General features: G+C 34.9%; 1 protein-coding gene and 1 pseudogene across 1 annotated transcript; both read left to right on the forward strand.

Annotated features, from left to right (window-relative positions):
* The first annotated feature begins 754 nt into the window (after positions 1-754).
* LOC128187473 (uncharacterized) lies at positions 755-3,363 on the forward strand (annotated as a pseudogene).
* Positions 3,364-16,463: 13,100 nt separating this feature from the next.
* Positions 16,464-24,526, forward strand: LOC128189601 (uncharacterized). Its single transcript, XM_052861262.1, has 6 exons — positions 16,464-16,487; positions 16,762-16,869; positions 17,708-17,800; positions 18,028-18,147; positions 18,496-18,612; positions 22,296-24,526. The coding sequence occupies exons 1-6, from the start codon at positions 16,478-16,480 to the stop codon at positions 22,622-22,624; spliced, it is 777 nt and encodes a 258-aa protein (XP_052717222.1). The 5' UTR covers positions 16,464-16,477; the 3' UTR covers positions 22,625-24,526.
* The last annotated feature ends 3,135 nt before the right edge of the window (positions 24,527-27,661 follow it).

Consider the following 27,661-nt stretch of genomic DNA (forward strand, 5'->3'; position numbering starts at 1 on the left):
ACTGTCAGAGAACTCAGATTTTGTGAAATTCGTATCCCATCTTGGTGGTGATGATATTCTTTGTCACATAGAAACAGCCCCCCAAACTGCAACCTACTTATCTGCAACTACAGTAACTGAACTCATAACCATTTTAAGTGAGCGCATTGAAAGACATTTGCTGTTGTCTCTGAGGAATGCTGAAGCCCCCACTCTGTTAGCTGATGAAAGTTGTGATGAGGCTGGACGGTAACAGTTTGCGTTGTATGGAAAGTGGGAAGATGGAATAGGAGAGATCAAAGAACGATTTTTAGGCATTATTAAATTCCAAAAATAGACAGCGAGTCATTGGTTAACCAGAATAAACATTTCATGACGGCAAAAGACATTCAGGTGAAAAGAATGCGATTTATGGTATTTGATGGAGCTAATGTTATGAGTGGAGAGAGGACAGGTTGGTATTGATATTTTCTTTTAAAGTAATTCAGAAAAATAATCCAAAAGAAAGATTTTTTTAGAAGTTTGAGTTCTATTTATTTTTAAGTTTTTAGATATTCTCTCTAATTTTTTTTAAGAATCAATATTGAAATGAGCAAGATTGACTAATCTCTTCAACATGAACAATTCAGTACAGAAATTTTAGACTATATCGTAAGATATTAATTTAGTCACTATTGTGGGTGTGCAAAGACGTCTACGCCATGAGTCACCGCATGCCCTATACATGAACTGCAGGTGCCACAAGCTAGCTCTCTGCCATAAACATATTATGAAGATGCCAGAGTTTGCTGTCCTTCAAGAGGTCGATTCAGTTCTTCTTGGATTGTGGAAAGTCTTTAAGTACAGTCCAAACAAGTTCAGTGTTTTTAAGGAAGTACAAACTACATATGGCAACAAGTCACTGAAGCTTATTCGGACTGCAACCACAAGGTCATTGTTACTGTAATTCATAATGCAAGTAAATTTCATATTAAAGAAATAAGTTTTATGGAACAAGTGTGCGGATGATCATTCCTATTATTTTGTCTTCAGACCTATTGTGATTTCGATCTCTCAAAATGTATTTCAAATTGCTTATACTTGATTTGTAGGTAGTTATCTCACAGGGCAGCATGCTGTAGATTTGTGTCCAGGTTTTCACAGATACTTGATGCACTTGATGGTATTTATGATGATCGAAAGGAACCAGAGGTGTGCTATGTTGAGAAAGGATGTTGTTGCAATGATTTATCTTTTGTGTGATACGCTTCACATTGTGAATGGACTGAGTACTTTCTTCAGACTGAAAACTTAAATTTCACTGATGTACCGCACAAAGTTGATTCTGCAGTCAACAAACTGCATATACTGATAGATCAGTTAGGTGATAGAGGGGACAATGATCATCTCACCTTTTCAAAAATTGATGATGCTTTTCTTGAAGTAATTGACAGGACAAGTTTACAAAGAAGGCTTCGGGGAAATCAGTTACATAATGATATGGATTACAGCCCAGAGAGATTTTTGATGGAGACTGGCATACCATTTATCCATAGGTTACTAGGCGAGATTGAAGATGCATTTCATCACCGGTGTTGAGAGCTTTTGGGACTCTGGATCCAAGAAATTTCCCAGATCAGATCACAGAGTTGGCAAACTATGGAGAGGTAAATAATAAGTTTTTGTACCAATGGGTGGCTGATTTTTTAATGCCATCCAGGTCATGCATATATGACATGCATATGTTTATATATCTCTGAATATATGTACTTCATGTCATGACGTGTTAATTTTGATACAGGATGATATCACGAAATTGGCAGAGTTTTATTGTTCTCCCAAAGAAGACCAGTTTCAGGGTTATATGGTTAGAGTACCTAGTGATCTTCAGTCTCCTCAGGCAGCAGTTGCAGAATTTCGAGGATTCAAAACACACATGTTCGTAGAAAGGTATGTAAAAAAATATATTGACAGAGAACAAAAACAAAGTTTCAAATTATTAATTTTATTATTTCATTGATTCCTATTTTTTTCTTTCTTAAGTTTTATTACTACTTCTTTTTTGTGAGCCAATATTAACATTACAGTTTACATTTAAAAAACATTATACAAACCGAATGAATTCAATTTATCGTTTCTAACTAATGCATTTACTCCTAAGAAATTTTATGTTTTCCAGTTATAGTGTTCCATTTCATGCCAAGACAAAGTATCTGAGAAGAAGTGAACATACCAAACTAGACAATTAATATAATGGATATTGAGTCTGAATCTGATGTACCTGATGTAACATGATCAGGAGAACATGATGCACATATTTATTATTTTCTCTTGTATGAAAACTATTTTCTAAAGTAATGTAAATGACTTTTTTGTTTGTTCAATCTTTATCATTTTTGTTTTGTTTTGATGCATTTTTAATCCATATTATAAATCAAAAATTAATATCATCACTTTCAACATTCTTTCCTTGATCCATCTAAAAACTTAAGGTATTGGTGCAAACAAGAACTGTTTATAATGTAAATGCTTTGTAAATAAAATGCCTTGTGTAAGAGCAAACATTTTTCCTTTTAAAATTTCACAATAAACAAAATATGAATTCCATTCTTATTTCCTATAACATTTCTTTAGTCAACACACGAGGAGACTTGGGACCATTAACACAGCATCCCTTTACGCAATGTGCAAGAGAGATGGGCTGGATCAGTTGTATCCAAATGTAGTGAAACTGTAATACTTCGCGCTTATAATTCCGTGTTCCACTGTGGAGAGAGGGTTCAGCTTGATGAATTCTCTGTTCACCAACCTCAGAAACAGACTAAGTCAAAGCTCTCTGGACTCTCTAATGAGAATTTGTAGGGAAGGGGATAAAGAATTATCCAATGATTGTCTAGAAGATCTTGTAGAAATGTTTTAAAACAAGAAAAACAGAAAAATTGATTTGTAGATTAAGGTGGCTCACTACACCTTGAAATGTTTTCCCAAATCATCAGAAAATTACTTGATTATAATAGATATCATAATGGATAAGAAGTATTTAAGTCAAATATGTAAAAAAAGTGCAATTTTGGATGAAAAATTACATTTTCGAAAATTTAATTCTTTAAACATGAGCAAAAGTTCCAGTCGGGTTCGAACTCATGATCTGTGGTTCAGATGCCCAATACTTTAGCCATTGAGCTACGACTTATACAACTAAATTTAACGATATAAACAATTTAACAAAATATTTAAATCCCCATCTTGTGATGTAGTGTCTTAAAAAGTATAAGTCTGGGTGTAGTGAGGTACCTTAATTAGAATACATGTACTTGCCTCATTTGATTTTACCTTTGTTATTTCACATTTTCAATTTGTCTAAAAAAGTGCAGTTATTTTGCTTTAATAAAGGTATATAAATAAACTTCAGAAGCTCTCAGAATGCAGAATTTTGCTCCTTTATTTTAATCGAGATCGAGCATTTGGCTCTCAATTTCCCCGTAGGAATAAAAAGGGTAGTAACATTAAATACCTGGATAAATCCTTGGATTTTGACTTGTTAGGTTTCAAAGTTCTGGACAAAGTTTACATAGATACGTGTCTACCATTTGGATGTGCTAGCAGTTGTGCCAAGTTTGAGAAATTTTCATCCTTTTCAGAATGGGCACAGTCGAGAAGTAGCAATGTTATACATTACTTAGATGATTTCTTACTGGTCGGCAGACCAGGGACATTGGATTGTACAACTCTCATGTCAGGCTTTATTTCCATCTGTGCAGACTTGGGGGTTCCTTTAGCTCAGGAGAAAGCAATAGGCCCCACAACAATTTTGACTTTTCTTGGGTTAGAAATTAATACTAACAACATGACTGTTCAGATTCCTCATGACAAATTATGTCAGCTCAAGGCAAAGTTGGTATCTATGCTGAATAAAAACAAAGTAACACTCAAGCAATTGCAAAAACTTACAGGATTGTTAAATTTTTGTATTAGGGATATTCCTCTGGTAGGGCATTTGTTCGCCGACTCTATGACGCCACACATGGCCTAACGAAACCCCACCAACATCGCAAAGTAACAGTCGAGATGAAGAAAGACATTCACACTTGGCTCTTATTTTTAGATTTCTTTAATGGGGTGACGTCATACCAGATAGTTGACTGGACAAGAGACTTTGACATGCAGTTATTTACTAATTGACATGCAGTTATTTACTAACAGTGCAGGTTGTTCAGACAGTCTCATTGGGCTTACATTTTATGGCCACAAGAATGGAAATACTCTAATATTTTCAAACAGGTTACATTTTTAGAGTAAGTACCTATTGTTATGGCTTTCTCCATTTGGGGCAATGAATTTCAAGGTAAAAATGTTATATTGCACACTGACAACAAGGCTTTGGTATCAATTTTGAATTCAAAATCATCCAAATCAAAGCAAATTATGCATTTACTTAGACCTTTAGTCCTGCAATCTCTATTACATAATGTATTATTCAGGGGGAGCTCATAGAGGGCATTAAAATTTTTAAAGCCAACTCTCTTTCCCGGCAGCAATGGTCAAGGTTCAGAGTGTCATTTCCAGGGGCCGACGAGCAGCCGACAAAGGTGGCCATTTCATTTCACAAGATGATCTGCAACATAGATCTCAAGCGCTGCTGAACTTCGCCTTAGCCAATAATACTAAGAAATTGTACTCTGCAAGTATTCGCATGTTCAATGCATTCAGAACTTTGTACAACCATCAAATCATATGGCCTCCCACACCATACCAGCTCACACAATTCATTGCCTACTTGGCGATTCACAAATATAGCCCCAGCACAGCCAAGTCATACCTAGCAGGTATCTCATTTTATTGTAAAATCTCTGATGTCTCGGACACAATTCAATCCTTTATAGTGAAGAAAACACTGTTGGGCTATTGCCGCTGCAAAGTACAGACAGATGATCGTAAACCCATAACTTTGGACATATTGCGGAAAATCATAGTTGCATTACCATCTGTTTGTACATCACAATATGAGGCTTCACTTTTCTCTGCTATCTTTACCACAGCATTTTTTGGTTATTTTAGAATAGGAGAACCTGTTCAAAACACTAGTAAGGAAGTTGGCCATGCCATCCAGACAAGTAATGTTAAATACATTGCATCAAACAACACCATTCAAATCTCGCTCAAACACTCAAAAACCGATCAGGAGGGGAAGGGATCACTCATAAACTTGCTACCCACAAACAACATCATTTGCCCGGTGTCATCGCTCACGTCATTCATGTCAACCAGACCTCATTGTCCCGGTACCTTCTTTTGTCATGCTAGGGGCACGCCAGTCACTAGATATCAGGTTATGTCAGTTTTCTCTATGCTTATCGCAAAATTGGGTTTAGATACCATAAGGTACAAAACACATTTATTTTGCATAGGGGCAGCCACAGATGCCTGGGTCCAGGGCAGGAGTGAGGATCAGATCGCAGCAGGGGGCAGGTGGAAGTCCAAGTGTTTACATAGATACATTAGATGCTAAACCAGCCACAAGTTTTTTTGTCACAATAGGCTGTATTAGTTTGATAGTTTTTGTTTTGATTTTTTTTTGGTCTAGCTGCTTTAAGACTTATTATTTGCAACACGTACTGGTATCATTGTAGGTCACAAAAGAATTTGGATTTTAGGATCATCATTAATTAAGCATCCGTTCTTGCATGCCAGATCCTCATCATTCGGGGCAAATCTTCAGTTGCACAGACTCAACGCTTCAGTGTTTTGGCAGAGGAAGGGGGGTATGAGATGGAAGCAAGTCTGGCCCAAGGTACGGTCTTTATTGAAGGTTGAAGATCCGCCCAATTACTTGTTAGTCTATTGTGGGGGAAATGATATTGGTCAGAAAGACAAGTATGTAGTGCTTCGCGAAAATATCTAGAAGGGTCTCGATAAATTGCAAAAATTGTTACCTAATACCATATTGATTTGGTCACAGGTTTTACCTAGGTTACAATGGCGGGGGGAAGTAGATCATTTAGCCTTAGAGAGAGCTAGAGTGAGACTTAATAGCTGTATAGCTACTTACATTCTCGAGTTAAGGGGCAAATATATCAGATATCCGGAACTTCAGGAGTCAAGCCTTTGTTTGTTTAGGGATAAGGTCCATCTAAATTCCTTGGGCAATAGCTTTTTCCTGCATAGAATTCAGTAGTCCTTTCAGGATTTCCTGGCTGATGAGAGAGTAGTGGTGACCGCAAAAGCTGGCGACCATGGGCCATGGCTGCAATGTGCTTGATTAGCTCTTATAGCAACTACCTGATTTATTTCGGGATATAAATACCTTGCCTTTTTCACTTTTTATCAGCTCTGTGGAGTTACAAAGTTATTGATGTATATATGTGCTCAATGCTGTTCACATTGTTTATGTCATGATAATTTTCACCTTCGAATTTATGTCATCCCGCCCTTTTTCCATTCATTTACCCCTTGGTCTTGGTGCTCAATGATCGATGATGTGACTCAAATTTTTGCTCGGGATGCCCAATAGCAAATTGTGCTGGCTCCCCATTTACTTTTATACTTTGTTATTTTGAGGGTGCTCACTAATTGATGATGTGACCCCAAATTTTATTGCCTGGGATGCCCAATTGTGCTGGCTCCCCATTGCTTTAATTCGTTGTTTTGTTGGTGCTGACTGATTTACGACATGACCCCAATTTTTGCTTGCGATGCCCAATAGCAAATTATGATGGCTCCCCTTTGCTTTTTTTTAAGGGTGCTCATTGATTGATGTTGTGACTCCCCACTGTTTTTATTTATTTTGTTGATTTTGAGGGTGCTCACTGACTGATGCATGACCCCCAACATTTTCTTGTGACTCTACCCTACTTGCGCTAAGTTTTTTGCTTATAAGTGTTGACTGGTTCTGATTTTGATTGCGAAATTTTGTATCAATTTGTTTTTGGACTTTGTGTGTTTATTGGTTTTAGTGGGTTAGCTCTACTGGTGGCGCAGACTTTGCAGTGCCTGCATAGTCTCGTGGCATATATTTATGCTTACCAGTAGAGCTCACATGGACTTTTAATGGTTTATATAATATGTTTAAAGCAATATGAGCTGTATTTTTTAGAATTATATTTTGTTGCAAAAACCTGCTAGTATGATAAATCTGCATATAACTTAAACTTTTATGATAAATAAGATTTGAAAAAAATCATTACTTTTTGTCAAAGGAATTATTTCTCTTCTAAGGAATATAAAGCAAATCAATTTTTGTACAGGACGACAATAATTCAATTTTGCTCCAAATAAGGCTTCTTAACGACCTTTTCCACAAAAATATGGCTAACAGAAATTTAAAAACCATGATATTTTTGTCATTTTAGTAGAAAAGAACATTTTAGTAAAAAATAAATTTAATATGAAAAATGCAGCTCATATTGCTTTAAGTATTAATGAATAAGGTATAATTTTTTACGGGTGAACAGCTGATCCCACCTTGTATTCTGTATTCATTTTAATATCAAGCAGCCATGGCCTTTATCGCCAATAAATCCATAAAACTCACATATAGTACATGTATTTTGTTGTTTAATTTTTTGATCATTTGACATCTACGTTAGCAATGTTTTGTCTTTGATAAGTATTAATTGGCGTTGGATTATCATTATTACAAGAGAGTCATCATTTTTGTTTAAGACAAATATATATTTATACAGCTGGAATGTTTACTGGAGGAACTAAATCGCCAAAGCGGGGTGGGGGGGGGGCACCCAATTTTCGTTCAGTTGGGCGATTTCATTAATCTTGAAAAGGGATCATTATCACTCGCGTGTCTTAATAAATTTACATTACTACATTTAACAATAACTAATCAAGTGTGTTTGTTAATTCGATAGATTTCTTCCAATACATCCGATCGAAAGTATAATATACATGTATGTAGCTGTTACAAAACAAATGTCAAAAAAATCATCTGACCTATCCCACGGATATCTGACAATGGATGAGTTCATTCAAACAATTAGATCAAATCGATCTCAGCCGATTCGGGAATAGTAAAGCAGGAGTTCGCGCCATAATGTCTCATTAATAGTTTTTGCGCGCCGATTAGTGGACGAGGCCGTTGGGATCATGCGAATAGCCCAGAGCACACCACGTGCTTACATCACAGGCACGAAGCATCGGGGCATGCAGCTGGCACTTTTTTAAAACTTTATTGGGAGTTGATTTTTAATCAACTCTCCTATGCAGTTAGTTTGGCAAACCGAAACTAAAACAGTGTTTGGACCTAAGCACAATTCATCGCCGTTGACAAGAGTTAGTTCTTGAAAATAATCGATAAATTCGATGTAATGTACAATGTACGCTGAAGCATTTTTTTTAAAGGAAACTTATTTATAAATACCTAAGAAATTGTCAGATTTTAAATAGTACGAACAATTTAGAAGTTTTTTGCAGTCGTATGTATTCCTACGCCAGAGTTCAATATAGTCTCGTACAACCATCGGCTGTCTCCGTACATCTCCGACAAGCAGAGAGTCAGTCTATTTTTAGAGGTCGCATCATCAAGCTATCACGTGACCTGGTATCTCTCACTTGTCGGATATTAACGGAGACAGTCGAGCATCTGGTTGAACTAGACTAGAGTGTATTATTGGTTGGATCCATACAATTTTTGAAATATTTCGAATACCGATACATAGTTTGATAAAATCAATTCTATTTTTAAATATTACACAACATGATCCATAAGAGTTTTCTCGAAATTCTTGTCGGAAATGTGCGTAATTCAAATAGAGATTATAAACTACTTGCCAAGCAAAATAACATATCGTTGATTTTAAGATAAACAAGCATTCTGAGAGTATTGCATAAGCAATACACGTCCCCTACCGGTTTGTAGAAATTTGTGAAAACAATGCACTGTTATGCGGAATATCATTTCTTATCGTCTTCTGTACCCCGAATCAACAGACCAACCCGATAACGAACCCAGTTGTAATAATACCAAAAAACCCTGTCGATTAGATTTACAACACAATGCTTGACACTATTGTACAGAACTTATTTGTTTGTTAGAAACAATACAAGGAATAGTCCAAGTAAAATGCATGATATTATTACTGACTACATACCTTCCTCGTTTATTCAATAAACACCGAACCGAAAACGAAGCCGAGCATTAAAAAATTGGAATATAAAAAAATAATTTTCTCGAAAATATGTCAACCAGACGCTTCAAACGTGTAAACTTGTTCTGTAGTTTGACATTTTGAAGCTGTTCAGCAAATTTTATATTATTCCTCAAACGCATAAAGAAAAAAAGTGTGGAAAACTGAAGTGGGACAGACAGACGGACTGACGGACGCAGAGGAAAGCTATAGTCTCCTCCGGTGAAACCCGGTAGGGGACTAATAATAATCGATAAAATCAACTCCCGTCAGTACTTCAGTTCTTTAAAAATAAATGGAAACGTCATGGATTTGCTCCCTCCACTTTTGTAGGAGCATGTGATATAAGGAATTCTAATTGAATTTACAGTTAGGGTGTTTTCATGAATTTGAGAATTCACCCTTTCTTAATTGCTTGTCAAGATGATTTTGATGAAGCTGCCCACACACATTCAAAAACAATACGTGTTTCATATTTCATATGGTTGGAAATTTTTAAAAATGCCTTTCATTTTATTTTGCATCTTAATATAACAAATACAATTTTTTTAAAATGACTATTAAATCTCCAGTTTTCAAGCTTACATGCATTTATGTGATATGTGTACATTCCTAAAATCAAAGTACTGAAGTACTGACGGGAGTTGATTTGATCGATTATCATTTATTTCAAAATCAACTTATCTTGCGTGGCAATTAGTTCCTAGTCTGAATTTAAATTACGCACTTTTTTATAATATGAATTTTAATTAGACTTTTCAGACAAGAATTTAGAGAAACGTTGTATAATATTTAAAGATCGATTTCAAACTATGTATTGGTAATCAAAACAATTCTAAAAATTGAATGGATCCAAGCACTATTGATATTGAACTCCAGTCTCGTTCAACCAGACGCTCAGCTGTATCCGTTAATCTCCGACAAGCAAGAGAGCCACTCTGTTTGTCGGAGATTAAAACTTACACCAATACAGCACATATGTAAAAATGACAATATTCGAGCTTTGTTCACAAAACAAAGAATTATGAACTCTGTATCTTGCTTATAACTTGATATTTGACTTTCAAATTTTGACACAGCATTATAAACTTCTATATTTTTCAGTATAAACATTGAAAAATTGAAAAATAAAATTTGAAAATTTAAGTTAAATCGTGCCCAAGTCCCTTTAAGCCAATGTCGAAAATTTGTCTTTTCTTATTGTCTGAAATAAATTCATTTTCATGATCGGTTTCAATCAGAATTCAGAAATCTGCCGAGCTTTTGGTTGATTGAGAGCACTGTGCCGGATAATTATGCCAGTGCCAAGATGGCATATTTGCACCCGCTTAAGCTGCATAAATCGAAAAATTCAAATATGCCATATGATAGACCAAAGAGTAAACATCCACCTTTTTTATCATTGTATCTCACCTGTCAAGTGAGATATTTACCTTTCAGAAATAAATTCCTATAGGAAAATAATTTTTCCCATATGAAAAACAAAATTCCTGTGGTAATTTGAAATTTCCTATCGGAATACAAGAACTTCCCATAGTAATTTCAATTCCGATAGGATTTGATTAAATCCGATAGGAAAACTTAATATCCTATAGGAAAACTACATGTCTGATCAAAGTCCTACAGGAAATACCATTCTCCTATGGGAAATATAATTCCTATAGGACTTTTTAAAAATCCTATAGGATTGTCAATATTTCCTTTAGGAGAATCAATTCTCCTATGGGAATTATCATTTTCCTATGGGATATTAATTTTTAAAGGTAAATATCTCACCTGTCAGGTGAAACACACTTAAAACAAAAGTGGATATATACTCTCTAAACAATGGTCTATCATTTGGTATACATGGATTTTTCCGAAACTGCATCTTAAGTGGGTGCAAAAATGCCACCTTGGCACTGGCATAATTATCCGGCACAGTGTTCGAGACTATATTAAAAAAAACTCTGGCGTAGGAATACATGAGACTACATAAATATCTAAATCGTTCGTATTATATAAAATCTTACTATTTTCAAAGTGTTTATAGATAGGTTTCCTTGTACGAGTTAATTACTTAATAGTTATTTTTCTGATGATATATTTGCAAGATTTATATTTATACATCAACAAATACAAACACCTGCATGTTACCTCGTTCGTAATAAATTTATTTCATCTTAAATCCTACCCATTGATAATATTTACTAGCATCTCTTCGTCATCAAAAGCCATGTTGCGCAATGGCTGCTGGGAATGTAATCCTTTTTATGGAAACTCGATAGAGCGATGCTACGATAATACGATGACGAGGACGCGATAAAGAACTAATAATAACGCGATAGAGCATCGCATCATCGCTATCGCACCATCGTGTCATTGCTCTCGCGTTATCGCTATCGTATCATCGCTTTATCGTGTCATCGCACCATCGTCATCGCATTGTCGTGCCATCGCATCATCGTCATCGCACTATCGCACCGTCGCATCATCGTCATCGCACTATCGACTCAAACGTCGATGGTGCGATGATGCGATAGTGAACTACATGGCATTATCCGGATTCCATAATACTTAGCATACATTACGTCGAATTTTCCTATTATATTCAAGAACTAAGACTTGTCAGCGGTGATGATTTGTGCTTAGGTCCAAACACTGTTTCACTTTCGGTTTGCAAGAGTGACTGCATAGGAGAGTTGATTAAAATCAACTCCCAAAAATTGAATTTGAATTAATAAAATAATTGATTTCAAGTGATATATATGTACATGTTCTAGATCGAAGAAAAGACTGACATTTCGTCTTAAATTTGCACGTTCCGTTTATAAATTTATGATCAGCAGCGAGAATTAAAATTCATTTCTTATAAGATAGTCTTATTGATACGTGCATGCTTCCATTAAAAAATTTTGTTTAGTCAGGCAAGCGTTTTGAAAAGCTTTTACTTGAAATATTCAACATGTGTCAACCCTTGGCTACAATAGACAAAGCGAAAGTAAGAAGAATCAGTTTTTTCTCATTTAAACCATGAGCGCATGTTTGTCAATCTCCCTTTGACATAACTTATATAATGCAAATAGACAACTACAGTTAAAGTAGATCCAGTGTTCTGTGACGTCATACGTTTTTGTAAAACTTTGAATTCTTTAAAATTTGTGCAAGATAGTTTTATTTATTTTATGTGAATATAATCACATGGATGTAATTAGAAATACTGTTAAGTTTAAGATATTTTTGCAGGTTAATTTTATCCTAAATTTCCAATTTTTTATACATTTTATCTATGCTAAGGGGAAATAACTCTTTTTCTGATTTTTCTCTCAGTTGTATGTCTAAATAATAACATTTTTCTAATCCCAACAACCAATTTTACAATGTGATTGTAGTTTTATTTTTCTAACATAATTGACAATACAATTCAAAAAGATAATCAATTTCTGCCTACAAAAACTTTACTATTAACAAAAAAGGTACAGTTTTCTGATGCTAAAATATGCTCTAGTTCATGTTTATCTGACTTCTCAAAAAGTGTGATGACATATATATTTTTTCTAATAATTGATGAAATTTAATTCTATTAAGTTGAAATCAGTTCTGTTTTTCAACTTTCATCAGAGAATTTAACGAGTATAGAGTTACATTAAACGGAGAACAATAGAAAAACATGCGCTGACTATGTATGAAGTCAGTGTATACTAGTAAGTGTGCGTCTTAATTTATTATCGTGTGGAGATTCAAGAAATCGTGATAACCCCCGCCTTTTAAAACAGATTCGTACTTAGTAAAATCATACTTTTATTTAACGTAATAACGTAAAGTTGCATTTTGGATGCTAACCATTACTGCAATTAAAAGAAAAATGCTTTGTTTTAAAAGTTTATTTTCTCGCAGATATTGCATGTCTTTTCGTGCATTCATCGTTTTTATATCCAGATGTTTAACCTCTTTGGTTTGTGGACTATGACTTTTACAATTGATGGTTTCTTCTTTTTCATACGTTTCATACTATAGTTGGTCAAGATTGTCCAAGAAGTTTTAAATAAAAGAATCTAAAAACAAATTTTTAAAATATACAATGATTGGCGAAAACAGATAAATGTAGGATCTCGCATACGTATTTTCATGTTGTTCCTTACTCTTCCCCCAGACGATACATACCTTGTATGCTTATGGCATTTGCATAATTTATTCATCGGTTGCGGAATGGTGTTGATATTGATTATCTGAGCTGGGTTTAACAGCATTTGATAATCACTGTTTGTCGACTTAAGACAAAAATGAGGAGCAATTTGCAAATCTTATTTATACTTCTGTCTGTTACAAAATTTGATGTGATCAGTGCTTTATTCGGAGAAGGTAAGATAACGCCTTTCTACATGTATTTTTCATCATTTTTTTAAAAAAAAATCCTTTGATATTAAACTAAATTTCACAAATTATTTTTGTAGATCCTGAAAAGAAGTGTGAAGAATTTCAATTCTATGGAAATTGCATCAAGGATAAATTATGTTTGTGCTATCGAAACTCTTGGTATAATACCTCGTTTGGTTATATAAGAAGTGTCAGCTCTGAAATCAACGCCTTTTCGGATATCTGCGATTCCTGCTCTAGCCGTAAGTTAACATACCTATGAAAATAATGGCATTCCACGTTCATCTTATGAATAAGTATAGTATAGTATTAAAACAGCTGCAACTTAATACTGTCTGATATAATTTGGCACAAGTTTACTGTTCAATATTTTTTTAACATGCTAAAGACAAGTTGTTTCTTTGTTGTATATTGAATTTTTCTGTAAATGCATGTATCTACGACACCGCCATGAGAAATTGTTATTTTGCATTGTCCATGACTCCTTAGTATAAATGTTTGCTTTAATTTAAACAATGAAATACTTTCTTTTGTGATCAATGCGGGATATGAAGGTGGCGACATAGCTGAAAAAATTCCTAACCAGCTAACGCGGGTTCATATAATTTTTTTTCTGCAATGATCACTACCTTAAGCTTTCATAGCTCGTATGAATCATCAAAGAAAGCATTTAATTGTTTATATTGTTCTTTTAACAAATAAGTTTGTCGTAAAATTTAAGAAAAAATTGACTAAATTAATCTTAATGTACATCAGTGCGTTAGGTAAAAGAAACAGCGAAATCGTCTTTTATGGGAATTCGAGTCAACATCATGATTATTTCATTCAGTCCGTGATTTTCCTCAGGTCGCTGAAGGTTTCGACCAATCTATAAACTGAATGTAGATTTCAGTCCTGTCAGTTTTTACAAAGCCATGAATGTACAATGAATTTCTGTAAGAAATAGAGGATGTCATACTTGGTGGATGTAAATGTATTGAAATTTGAATACAAATAATTATACAAGCATAGAGTAAAGAAAGCCCCTAAAGTAATCAACTTTGATAATCTGATTGATATTGCAGTTTTAAGTTTTAAAACAACAAAAACAACGATAAAATATATTAAACTTTTAGAGTTTAACCCTTAAAAAAAATTTCAGATTATACAATTGTGTATTTCTATTACCAATATTACAGCTCAGCCAATAAAGTGTATGATGACAAATGACAGCGTACATTCGCGTAAGTACATGTAATTTTTATATATTTCATTACAATTTGTATTGGTTGCGCCATTACAAGTATTCCTTGTTAAACAATGAGACGTGAAATTGTTATGGAAAAGTATATTTCAAATAAATATGATTCAATTGTTTTACGAAGATTTGTAGACTAGTTCATTCTTTGTAGGGATTGTAAATGGGCTAATAGAATACAGCCTAATAGATCAGACCAGTAAGTACATCGATTCTGTTTAACTTTTATCATAAAACAGAAACTTTAGCGTTTAATACATCAAAAAACGAACTATCCTTGATTGTGTTTCGTCTTAAAATTCTAATGTTTGTATATATCACATCTTGTGAGACAAGGTATTGAGCACTAACATTAACTTAAAGTCGTCTATACAGTTTAACTTGTTTAAAAACATGACAAGCAATCGGATATCTTTGATATTTTTATAAGTTTTAAGCTCACGGCGGTAGAGCCCCTTTTCTATTTGAGGCAAAGGAAAAATCTTTTCAACAAGAAATTAGAGGAGATAGTTCTGGAGAGAGAAAAATGAATACTAGAAACCCCGAGGACAATAATAAAGTGAAAACTAAAAGAAGGATAACTGAAAATAAAGTTACAACAACTTAATGCTTTGTTGGTGTTAATTAATGCGCGAGTAACGAAATGTAGCTAACATTGCAGACAAAATCTTTTTTCCCCCATCAATGCTAATTAACTTCATAGTCATTATGAAACACCCAAGAAAGCTGTTTATATAAATCACATCTATCTTTAAGTCATATAATGAGTTATCCATGAAAAGTGATCAATATCATTCAGACTTTACACAAAAGTAACAGCTGATTCTTCATATATGCTAAGGTTACCACGATAACTTTAACTTAACTACTTGAAAGTCTAAGATCAGCCTGTCTGTGCATCCAAAACTTTTCCTCTCTGTGTCCGTCCAGTGAGGATTATGGTCAGTAACCACCAGCCAGGTTTACTATCACATTTTCCACAAGTGACAACTGAGGTTGAAATGTTCCCCGTTGGGTTTTTTTTGTCTTCATGGTGGTAATTTGTTTTCAAACTTATAATTATTGTTTTGAGCAATCCTTACAGCAGATGAGAAAATACGTAGTTGCAACCCGTAATGGAACACAGACATCTCTCAGTGCCATTGATGTACTTTCACATAAGACATCTGGCATTGGAATAAGTTTTAAGCCATAAGACAATGGGTTCTCTAACTATTTTTTCCTTGGAAAAGGTCGGTCACTCTTTCGTTAGATTAAGAATTGAAAGACTCTTCCTTCGTTCTTGAGGATAGGGAAATAGATTGTGACAAGTTGAACTCTACTATTGTCTCTGTTCTCTTTGTATTTGGTAAAGGGTCTTTTGGTTATCTCGTCAATAGCAGATTGCACTGTGGTGGCTTTGTAGCTTCGAACACAAAGACGGGTTTTTAATAGCTTGCTCTTTTCTTTAAAAAATTTGGTAGTTTATCCTTAAGAAACACCTATAAAGGTATGAGGAGGGTGCAGCTAGACGGCTTGAGGTAGATATTAAAATCTGATGGAAACTATTGTCAAATTGTTTTATGTACTTGGTTGTTTGTAAACAATAAATTTTCAACCCTGGCGTCAAAAAAAACACATTGTTTTAAAAAATTTGGTCGTCGGTTCAAAAGTGCGGTATTTGCTTTCATTACGTTATGGCCGTTTCTAAGCTTGTCAACAAGGCAAGAGCATCATATGCATCTTAGCTCCTCTCACAATTATCTGAGATTCCATCATTTCTTTTTCAGACGACACAGAGTGTTTGCAGATGTTGACAGGTATTTTAAAAACACCTCTTATTTTAAAGATGTTTTGTTTTTGACGCCAAAAACGTATTCCAATAACTGAGCAGCAGTGGGAATACCACCATTAAAGCGCAATATAATTACAGCTGTGTCTGTCAGTAACTTGTATCTTGTACACGTTGAAAACTTATATTAAAATGTATTTTTATGGGGCGACAATGGATGATAACATTAGTGTTTTGTTTTTTCTGTATTTTTTCTTTTCTTTTCTTTTTTTTTTTTTTGACTTTTTTAAAAATTTTAACAGATACAATATCAACAGCGACAACCGGAGAACAGAACTTGACGTCAACTACATACACGACACCATCAACCAATGAGCAAACAACACGTTCTGAAGCATATACGACAAGCAGTATGATATATATATATATATATATATATATATATATATATATATATATATATATATATATATATATCTTTTTGCAGCCCCACCTCCGCCTCGGCCGGAGCTAGAACTCACGACCTCTGGAACCCATTATTTAGCCTAGCAGTAAGTGCTAACCATTCGGTCATCTAAGCAAGTCAAAAATCTTGCTTTCATTGATGAACGGAACCTAGCGCGCTGGTCGCTCACTACACGGTCGTTTGAGATACAGGTGGAATACAGGTAAACGACAAATTGAGAGGATCGGGATGATACATATTGTATAGATATATACATATAATAAGCACAAACATTGCAAAAACTCTCAAATTGACATATACCTGTCTTTTGTCTCGCCTAGATGGCCGAATAGTAAGTGCGGTGGCCGCTCACTGCTAGGAGAATGGGTTTCAGAGGTCCCGAGTTCAAGTTATATATATATATATATATATATATATATATATATATATATATATATATATATATATATATATGTCTGAAAATTATATTAGGCATAGTATCATAATGGTACTTTCAAAAAATTTCTTGAAAACGATATATGTTTAGGCTTATAAATATAATGGAAGAAAAAAACTGGATTTTCCTACTTAAAGGGTTAACAACAAAATCGGGACGGGACAAAAATAATTATTTGGCGAAAAGTTCATCCGTTTTCTACATATATAACCGTCAAAACGTTGTGAAGTCCTTTATTATAATATCTATTCTGTATATGATATAACATTGTATATAAAAAATATCAAACACCGTACCAGTTTGACTTTGTTAGTTACTAATATTCAAACAACTACAATATCAACAGCGACAACCGGGGGACCGGACATGACGTCAACTGCATACACGACACCGTCAACCAATGAGCAAACAACACGTACCGAAGCATCCGTGACAGGGGGTATGATTTGTATAGTATTAAGGAGCATGTAAATAGTTATATTGTTTTCTATAACCAACAAAACGTTTTGAAGACGTTTATTTCAATTTTTATTCTATATATAATATACACATTGTACACATAAAATGTCAAAACGTTGTGAAGTCCTTTATTATAATATCTATTCAGTATATAATATAACACTGTATATAATAATATCAAACACCGTACCAGTTTTACTTTGTTAGTTAGTCAAACAACTACATCGTCAACAGTGACAACCAGGGGACCGGACATGACGTCAACTGCCTACACCGCAACATCAATCAATGAGCAAACAACACTTTCTGTGACATCTTCGTCATACGGTATGGTTTGTATTATATTTCAGAACCTGGTTTTAATCTTTTATCAAGATTTTTAAATGGTAAGTGTTAATAAGAGCCAACCAATTTGTTTTCTAACCAAATAGATAGATAGATAGATAGATAGATAGATAGATGATAGATAGATAGATAGATAAAATGGATTTAACATCATACTACTTAAAATGGTTTGTATTTAGATTCTTTCCAGGCTTATAAAATTTTACCAACTTTTTAAGATTATAGATTTTATACTCAGTGTTATTAATTAAATATTAAAATAAATATTATCATCTAAAAATGACATTTGGGGTGACAATGGCTGGTCACATCTTTCTTCTACTTTGTTAGTTAGTCCAAAGACTACAATATTTACGACAACCGGGAGGCAGGACATGACGTCAACCGCATACACGACAACGTCAACCAATGAGCAAACAACACGTTCTGAAGCATATACGACAAGCGGTATGATTTGTATAGTATTAAGGAACCTGTAAATAGTTTTCTTATCATATAAATTAATTATTAAAATGGCTGGATGTTACATTAAGGTAAATAAATCCAGGGTATTCAAAAGTTTTAAAGGATCGTCTAAAAATATGTTATTATACATATACCTGTATAAAGCATTAATCTAAACAAAATCAACAACACTAAGCATCCTAAAAGTGTGTGTTATATATATAAATACTAAGCCAGCAAATTGAATTTTAGAAGAATAATCTTACCTTGACCAGACTACGCTTAGGTCACAATAAAGATTCGTCCCATAAACTCGTAACGAAGGAGCCGTAATGCAATAATTCAATAATTGAATTTGCTTGTCATTTTGCCGGAAATGACACTCGGAATGTGGTAAGATGTGGTTATGAAAGAGAGCTATGTACGTATTTTAGACATCTTCCGAAAACTTAGACGAGATATATCATTTAATAGGAAGCGGGCATAAGTGACGACCTCAATCGTTAAATCGGGTCAACGAATGTCTGTCATTTAAACGATAAAACATTCTATCTAACTGAATATATTTATCATTAGAAATGGCTAACGACACGAACAGTTAAGATTGTCAATTTCAATTCTTTGCGTCGTTTGCAATTTCTACAATTTCTGCTTTTACAAAGCAAACGTAAACAAGTGAAGACAACTAAGTCGGGAGGGGTTAAACGGACAATTTTTATCTGTGGTCCATTTAAAGTTTTTTAATTCACCTGAGCTGAAAACTCAACTGAGCTATTCTGATCACAAGTGAGATAATTTGGAATTATTGAAAATGAAAACTTCTTTTCATGAACCATTAGACCAAGAGAGCTGAAACTTTTGTGGAGGTAGTGTAAATTTTAAGTTCTGAAAATCATGTCCCTTGGGGGTAGGGTGGGGCCACATTGGGGGTCTACTTTTCACATAGAAATATATAGAGTAGATTTTTAAAAATCACACTTAGCTGGCTTAAATTCAACGTTGTGAAAATCATAACTCTTGGGGGTAGGGTGGGGTCACGGGGGGGGGGGGGGGGGTTCAAATGACATCAGAATATATATTGTAAATCTTTAAAAATCTTCTTCTCAAGAACCATTTGGCCAGGAAAGCTGAAACTTGTGTAAAAGCATCCTCAGGTAGTGTAGATTCAAGGTTGGGAAAATCATGAACCCTGGGGATAGGGTGAGGCCAATTGGGGGGTTGAAATTTTACATATGAATATATAGAGTAAATCTTTAAAAATCTTCTTCTTAAAACCATAAGCCAGGAAAGCTGAAACTTTTTTAAAATCTTCCCCAAGTAGTGTAAATTCTAATTTGTGAAAATCATGACTCCCGGAGGGTAGGGTGGGGGAACATTGGGGGAAGAATTTTTACATAGAAATATATAGAGTAAATCTTTAAAAATCTTCTTAGAAACTATTATTCCAGGAAAACTGAAACTTGTATGGATGCATCCTCAGGTAGTGTAAATTCAAAATTGTGAAAATCATGACCCTCAGAGGTTCGGTGGGGCCATAATGGGGGGGGGGGTCGACTTTTTACACGGGAATATATAGAGTAAATCTGTAAAAATCTTCTTCTCAAGAACCATTTGGCAAGGAAAGCTGAAACTTGTTTGGAAGCATTGTCATGAAGTGAGATTTCAGATTTTTTTTTAAATCATGATCCCCGGGGGGGAGGGGGGGGGTAGAATGGGGTCACAAAGGGGGGCGAATTTTTACATAGGAATATATAGAGTAAATCTTTAAAAATCTTCGTCTCAAAACCATTAGGCAGGAAAGCTTAAATTTGTGTGGAAGCATACTCGGGTAGTGTAGCTTCAAAATTGGGAAAATCATGACCCTTGGGGGTAGGGTGGGGTCACAATTGGGAGGGGGGCAAATTTTCACATAGGAATATATAGAGTAATTCTTTAAAAATCTTCTCTCAGAAACCATTATGCCAAGAAAGCAAAAACTTGTATGGGAGCATCAGGTAGTGAAAATTCAAAATTGTGAAAATCATGACGCTCGTGGGTACGGTGGGGCCACAATGGGGGGTGTTCGACTTTCACATGGGAATATATAGAGTAAATCATTAAAAATCTTCTTCTCAAGAAACAGGGCAGGAAAGCTGAAACTTGTTTGGAAGCATTGTCAGGTAGTGAGATTTCAAGTTTATTCAAATCATGATTTCCGGCGGGTAGGATGGGGTCACAAGGGGGGGGGGGAGTGACAAATTTTTACATTGGAATATATAGAAAAATATCTTTAAATCTTTTTCTAAAAAACCATTTGCCTAGAAAAGCTGTAACTTTAGTGAAAGCAACACCAGATAGTGTAGATTCAATTTTTTTCAAATATCAATCTTTAGGATTAGTGTGGGGCCACACTGGGGATTCAGTTGTACAGAGGAAAGCATTTTGATTATTCACAAAAACTGAAAGGTTATTTAATATGCTTTTACTTATATGCAAGCATTTTTATATATTGCTGATTCTTTAAACGTTGGCCCCTGGACGATTATTGGGCCTCACAAGGGGTTCAGAGTTTGATGTAGGTTTATATCCTTTATATCAACAATTGTTAAGAGTCTTTTTGAGAACTGCAATGCTGAATGTGATATGACTATAAAATCATTCTGTTAGAAAAGGGACTTGATTATAAATTTAAAAATATCCAGGGGGAAACAGGTTTTTGTAATAGGATCTACATGTCCTGATATTTTGTATTATGATTCCATGAAGCTAATTTTATCATGGCTATTGTGAGTGATCTGGCCCGTGGACCTCTTGTTTAATGCACATATTCCAGTTTTAATAATGGACAAATTTATTCAGCTTATTATACATAGCACAAACAAAATGTCGAACGCCACACCATATATGTATTAAAGGGGCATGGTCACGGTTTTGTTCAAATTTTATTTTTCTGTTTTTAATATTTACAATGCTTAAGGAATGCATGTCTAATGATCAAATGAAATTTGGGTGTCAGTCAATGAGTTTTAAGCAAGATACAGGGCTCACAATTCTTCGTCATGTAAACAAGGCTCGTGCCCTGTTTTTGTTTACATAGGTTCAATATACCAGCAAAAAATCTTTTTCAAGCTGATTTCTCTATCTTCTTGTTCATTCTAAGCATAAATAAACAGATCCTAACGATTAATACATTCATTTGAAGTTTAAAACTGGAATTTTCACTTCAACATTCACAATGTAAACAAAAGCTTTGTTTACATAGCGAAGAATTGTAAACTCTGTAACTCGCTTAATAGTCAACAAATGAAACTCAAATTTTATTTGCCTATTAAAAATGCCTTACTGAAGCATTGTAAACATTAAAATCAAAAAATTAATTTTTGACCAAAATCGTGCCCCTTTAATAGCAGTGTTAGGGTTGTTTCATACAAGTCAATGGCGTAGTTTCAAAAAATAAAATGTCGTATGACAATTTAAAATTGAAGCCATTATGCCAACATGAATTCTTATTTGTATGAAACAATATCTTTTGGGGAAATAATGATTGAATTTCCCATAGAACTGTATTGATGTTTCAATGTACTAGTATTTTCCGCATTCAATAAGGCTAAAGGAGAGATACTGTTTGTATAAAGAATTCTTGATTTATATTTTCAAAACTTCCGATAATATCACACTTATATAATGTATATTTTGCACCATTGCAGCTATGTGTCCTTGTCAATGTGAATACTTTGACAAGATCGAGTACTGGGCCCAGGAAAATAACCAGCTAAAACAGTTTGAAGAACTGAGTCAGAAACTGGCTGAAATCAAAAGTATCCTGAAAATGGAAACCAAAAACCTAAGCTCCTTTGTTAATAAGAAGATAAGCGCTGCCGATGATCGTCCGTCTGCGGTTGCCACCGGGTACTTGGGGGCTGGCATCATAATCATTGTGGTGGCTGGCATAGTCTTGCTTGATCTTCCAGTGATTATTCAGCAAGCTAGGTTCTTATTCAGGGACATTAAACGAATGTGCGTTCGCGCACAATAACTAAATTTCTTAAGCATAATGTTGTTTAAAAGCCATCATTTTTGTATAAAATTATGTCTTCTATATGGTAATGAATAATTGGTTGCAGTCCCCTTTCTTTTAGTGCGTTCAAAAACTTCAAAAACTTAGAGGCAAAAGCTAATTGGATATTTTTCTTTTGGTAAAATTGTATTAGTTTTCTTTGATATAGAACATAAATGTGTCGACATAAAATACCTGCCATCTCATTCTATCAATGGTACACATTGATCGAACTGTGCGAGTGTAGTTTAAGGATAGTCATTAGAAACGAGTTTGACTTTACAAGTTTTAAACGCAATGTTTAATTCATAGAGCTGGATGGACAAAGAAATTTTCAAACTCCTTTATAAAAACAGATATGTATAAAAATACAGGAAAGAATTATTTAAATTACTCTTAACTGAATTTTATTCTTTACGAAATAACAGTGTTGCTAAAAAATTTTGTCAAGGTTATCTACTATTATTGACTGTCAAAGTTGAGTACCAGAGGAATCCTCAATTATATCAATAATCGTAAAAATTATTTTCGACCATTTTAACATTTTTGATTGCCATTACTGAACGTTGTCATTAACCAATGTATTTTTCATCAGCTTATCAATTCACATAGATTGCACGATAGATTTTTTTAATAACTAGTGCCTCTAACAAGATTCAAACAGAATTGTTTAATATATTTATATATACGATGGTACTCCCATACCATTACGTGTATCCGTTGATCTTTGTACTTTTATGTTCAATATTGATTTATTGACACACTGTTTAAATTTTCACGGTAAAATAATAGTGAGTCGTTATAACTGGCATCCGGACCGTTTGTATATCAATTTGTTTGTATGTTTGCTTGTATGTGATTTGCTTATTAGGGTAGGCCTGTCTTTCAATCCCTCCCTACTTGCAATTGGCAATCCTTCTTTATTTGTACATGCCTGATGTTGAATGCGTGCGCTGTGCTTAAAAAAATCAAAATTATTTGAATAGGCATACAGACATTACAGTAAAATGCGCATTACCCTTGTTTTTAAATGTATGAGAATACAAAGTGTTTTTTTACTATTTATCGATAACCGGTCGCAAGTAGACCATATTTGGATGACGCATACAGAGTTAAAGTAATATTCAATTATATGGCCCTTCTTCTTTTAACTGCTAGAAATTTCATAATGTGAAAATTGTAATTTATTTTGGTGATCAGCTTTTGCCGATCACAGTTTTGTCTGATCAGTTTTGTCCGGATGAGGCATCCGGCAAACTTCACTATTTGCGCACATATTATGCTTTTCATGCTTTGCTAACTTTGATGTGACAGCTTGTTAATGTAAATAATTAATTATAGTATCATTAATAACTAAGGAAAAATATTCAAATGTATTTGACTTGAGATTTGAAAATTTATACAAAATGATTAAAGCATGTTTTGTGTTTCTTTAAATGGGTAATACTTTTGTTTGCAAGTACACCTTGTCTACTTAATGAAAGATACTTCGTTCCTTGCCATTTCGGAAAGCAACAAAACCGCGCGATTTATCCTATCTAATGCTTCATGAACTTTTGGGGGAAAAACCAGTTTATGCTGACAACTGATTTCACATGCCGATCATTTTTTTTAAAGGGAATGATTGGATGTTAAGGGAAAGTGTAGACGTTTGTCAAAATTCACCAAATATTGAATGTGAATCGAGTTTCAAACGAAATTCAAAGTTTACAATTCATATACTGCAGATCGGCATTACCAGAATAATGAAAAAGTAAGATTTGCAGCAATTTTGTACCGATGTCTTTAAAGAGGCATGGTCAAGATTTTGGTAATATTTTGTATTTTTTTGCTTACAATGCTTTAGAAATGCAATTCCAATGATCAACAAAAATTTGAGAATCAGTCGGAGAGTAATAGGCAAGCTACAGAGATCGCAATTATTTTACATGTTTAATAAGCCTCGTGCGTTGTTATTGTTTAAATTGGTTCAACAAACCATTAAACGTGTTTTCTTAAAGCTAATTTGTCTCTTTTCTAATTCTTTTTAAGCATAAATAAATACTTCATTGTGTTGAAAACTTTTTACTTCATCATTCAAAACGTTAACAAAAGCTTTGTTTACCTGACAGATCAATAGAATTATGAGCTTTGTTTGTCGCTTAAAACACGACAAATGACACTCAAATTTTAGTTGACTATTACAAATGCCTTACTGAAACACTGTAAACATTTAAAAGGGAAACAAAAATTTTGACCATTTCAAATCCTGACCATTTCTATTTCGGCCAAATTCTATTTTTCTGTTTTTAGCTCACCTGAGCTGAAAGCTCAAGTGAGCTATTCTGATCACATTTTGTCTGTCGTCCGTCTGTCCGTCTGTCCGTAAACTTTTCACATTTTCAACATCTTCTCAAGAACTACTAGGCCAATTTCAACCAAACTTGGCACAAATCATCCATAGGCAAAGGGGATTCAAAGTTGTGAAAATTAAGGGCCACACCCATTTTCAAGGGGATATAATTAGAAATTAATGAAAAATTTCGAGAAATTTTCAAAAATCTTCTTCTCAAGAACCAGAAAGCCAGGAAAGCTGAAACTTGTGTGGAAGCATCCTCAGGTAGTGTAGATTCAAAGTTGTGAAATTCATTACCCCGGATGTAGGGTGGGGCCACAATGGGGGGTCGAATTTTTACATAGGAATATATAAAGTAAATCTTTAAAAATCTTCTTCTCAGAAACTAAACAGCCAGGAAAGCTGAAACTTGTGTTGAAGCATTCTCATGTAGTGTAGATTCAAAGTTGTGAAATTCATGACCCCCAGAGGTAGGGTGGGGCCACAATGGGGGGTCGAAGTTTTACATAGGAATATATAGAGTAAATCTTTAAAAATCTTCTTCTCAGAAACTAAACAGCCAGGAAAGCTAAAACTTGTGTGGAAGCATCCTCAGGTAGTGTAGATTCAAAGTTGTGAAATTCATGACCCCCAGGGGTAGGGTGGGGCCACAATGGGGGGTCGAATTTTTACATAGGAATATATAGAGTCAATCTTTAAAAATCTTCTTCTCAGAAACTAAACAGCCAGGAAAGCTGAAACTTGTGTGGAAGTATCCTCAGGTAGTGTATATTCAAAGTTGTGAAATTCATGACCCCCGGATGTAGGGTGGGGCCACAATTGGGGGGTTGAAGTTTTACATAGGAATATATAGAGTAAATATTTAAAAATCTTCTCCTCAGAAACTAAACAGCCAGGAAAGCTGAAACTTGTGTGGAAGCATTCTCAGGTAGTGTAGATTCAGAGTTGTGAAATTCATGACCCCCAGGGGTAGGGTGGGGCCACAATGGGGGTCAAAGTTTTACATAGGAATATAAAGAGTAAATCTTTAAAAGTCTCTTCTCAGAAACTAATCAGCCAGGAAAGCTGAAACTTGTGTGGAAGCATCCTCAGGTAGTGTAGATTCAAAGTTGTGAAAATCCTGACCCCTGGGGGTAGGGTGGGGCCACAATGGGGGGTCGAAGTTTTACATAGGAAAATATCGAGTAAATCTTTAAAAATCTTCATCTCAGAAACTAATCAGCCAGGAAAGCTGAAACTTGTGTGGAAGCATCCTCAGGCAGTGTAGATTCAAAGTTGTGAAAATCATGATCCCTGGGGGTAGGGTGAGGCCACATTGGGGTGGGGGGGGGTGTTAAAGTTTTACATAGAAATATATAGAGTAAATCTTTAAAAATCTTCTTCTCAGAAACTAATCAGCCAGGAAAGCTGAAATTTTTGTGGAAGCATCCTCAGGCAGTGTAGATTCAAAGTTGTGAAAACCTTGATCCCTGGAGGTAGAGTGGGGCACAATGGGGGGTCGAAGTTTTACATAGATATATATAGAATAAATATTTAAAAATCTTCTCCTAAGAAACTAAACAGCCAGGAAAGCTGAAACTTGTGTGGAAGCATTCTCAGGTAGTGTAGATTCAAAGTTGTGAAATTCATGACCCCCAGGGGTAGGGTGGGGCCACAATGGGGGGTCGAAGTTTTACATAGGAATATATAGAGTAAATCTTTAAAAATCTTCTTCTCAGAAACTAAACAGCCAGGAAAGCTAAAACTTGTGTGGAAGCATCCTCAGGTAGTGTAGATTCAAAGTTGTGAAATTCATGACCCCCAGGGGTAGGGTGGGGCCACAATGGGGGGTCGAATTTTTACATAGGAATATATAGAGTCAATCTTTAAAAATCTTCTTCTCAGAAACTAAACAGCCAGGAAAGCTGAAACTTGTGTGGAAGTATCCTCAGGTAGTGTATATTCAAAGTTGTGAAATTCATGACCCCCGGATGTAGGGTGGGGCCACAATGGGGGGGTTGAAGTTTTACATAGGAATATATAGAGTAAATATTTAAAAATCTTCTCCTTAGAAACTAAACAGCCAGGAAAGCTGACACTTGTGTGGAAGCATTCTCAGGCAGTGTAGATTCAGAGTTGTGAAAATCATGACCCCCGGGGGTAGGGTGGGGCCACAATGGGGGTCAAAGTTTTACATAGGAATATAAAGAGTAAATCTTTAAAAGTCTCTTCTCAGAAACTAATCAGCCAGGAAAGCTGAAACTTGTGTGGAAGCATCCTCAGGTAGTGTAGATTCAAAGTTGTGAAAATCCTGACACCTGGGGGTAGGGTGGGGCCACAATGGGGGGTCGAAGTTTTACATAGGAAAATATCGAGTAAATCTTTAAAAATCTTCATCTCAGAAAATAATCAGCCAGGAAAGCTGAAACTTGTGTGGAAGCATCCTCAGTCAGTGTAGATTCAAAGTTGTGAAAATCATGATCCCTGGGGGTAGGGTGAGGCCACATTGGGGTGGGGGGGTGTTAAAGTTTTACATAGAAATATATAGAGTAAATCTTTAAAAATCTTCTTCTCAGAAACTAATCAGCCAGGAAAGCTGAAACTTTTGTGGAAGCATCCTCAGGCAGTGTAGATTCAAAGTTGTGAAAACCTTGATCCCTGGGGGTAGAGTGGGGCACAATGGGGGGTCGAAGTTTTACATA

The sequence above is a fragment of the Crassostrea angulata genome, chromosome 6, assembly GCF_025612915.1.
Source record: "Crassostrea angulata isolate pt1a10 chromosome 6, ASM2561291v2, whole genome shotgun sequence".
NCBI classification, from domain to species: domain Eukaryota; kingdom Metazoa; phylum Mollusca; class Bivalvia; order Ostreida; family Ostreidae; genus Magallana; species Magallana angulata.

Coding starts and splice junctions, on each gene's coding strand:
- LOC128189601 (XM_052861262.1), top strand. Junction 17,801..18,027: donor CGAAGCATCCGTGACAGGGG/GTATGATTTGTA, acceptor TTACTTTGTTAG/TTAGTCAAACAACTACATCG. Junction 18,148..18,495: donor TGTGACATCTTCGTCATACG/GTATGGTTTGTA, acceptor CTACTTTGTTAG/TTAGTCCAAAGACTACAATA.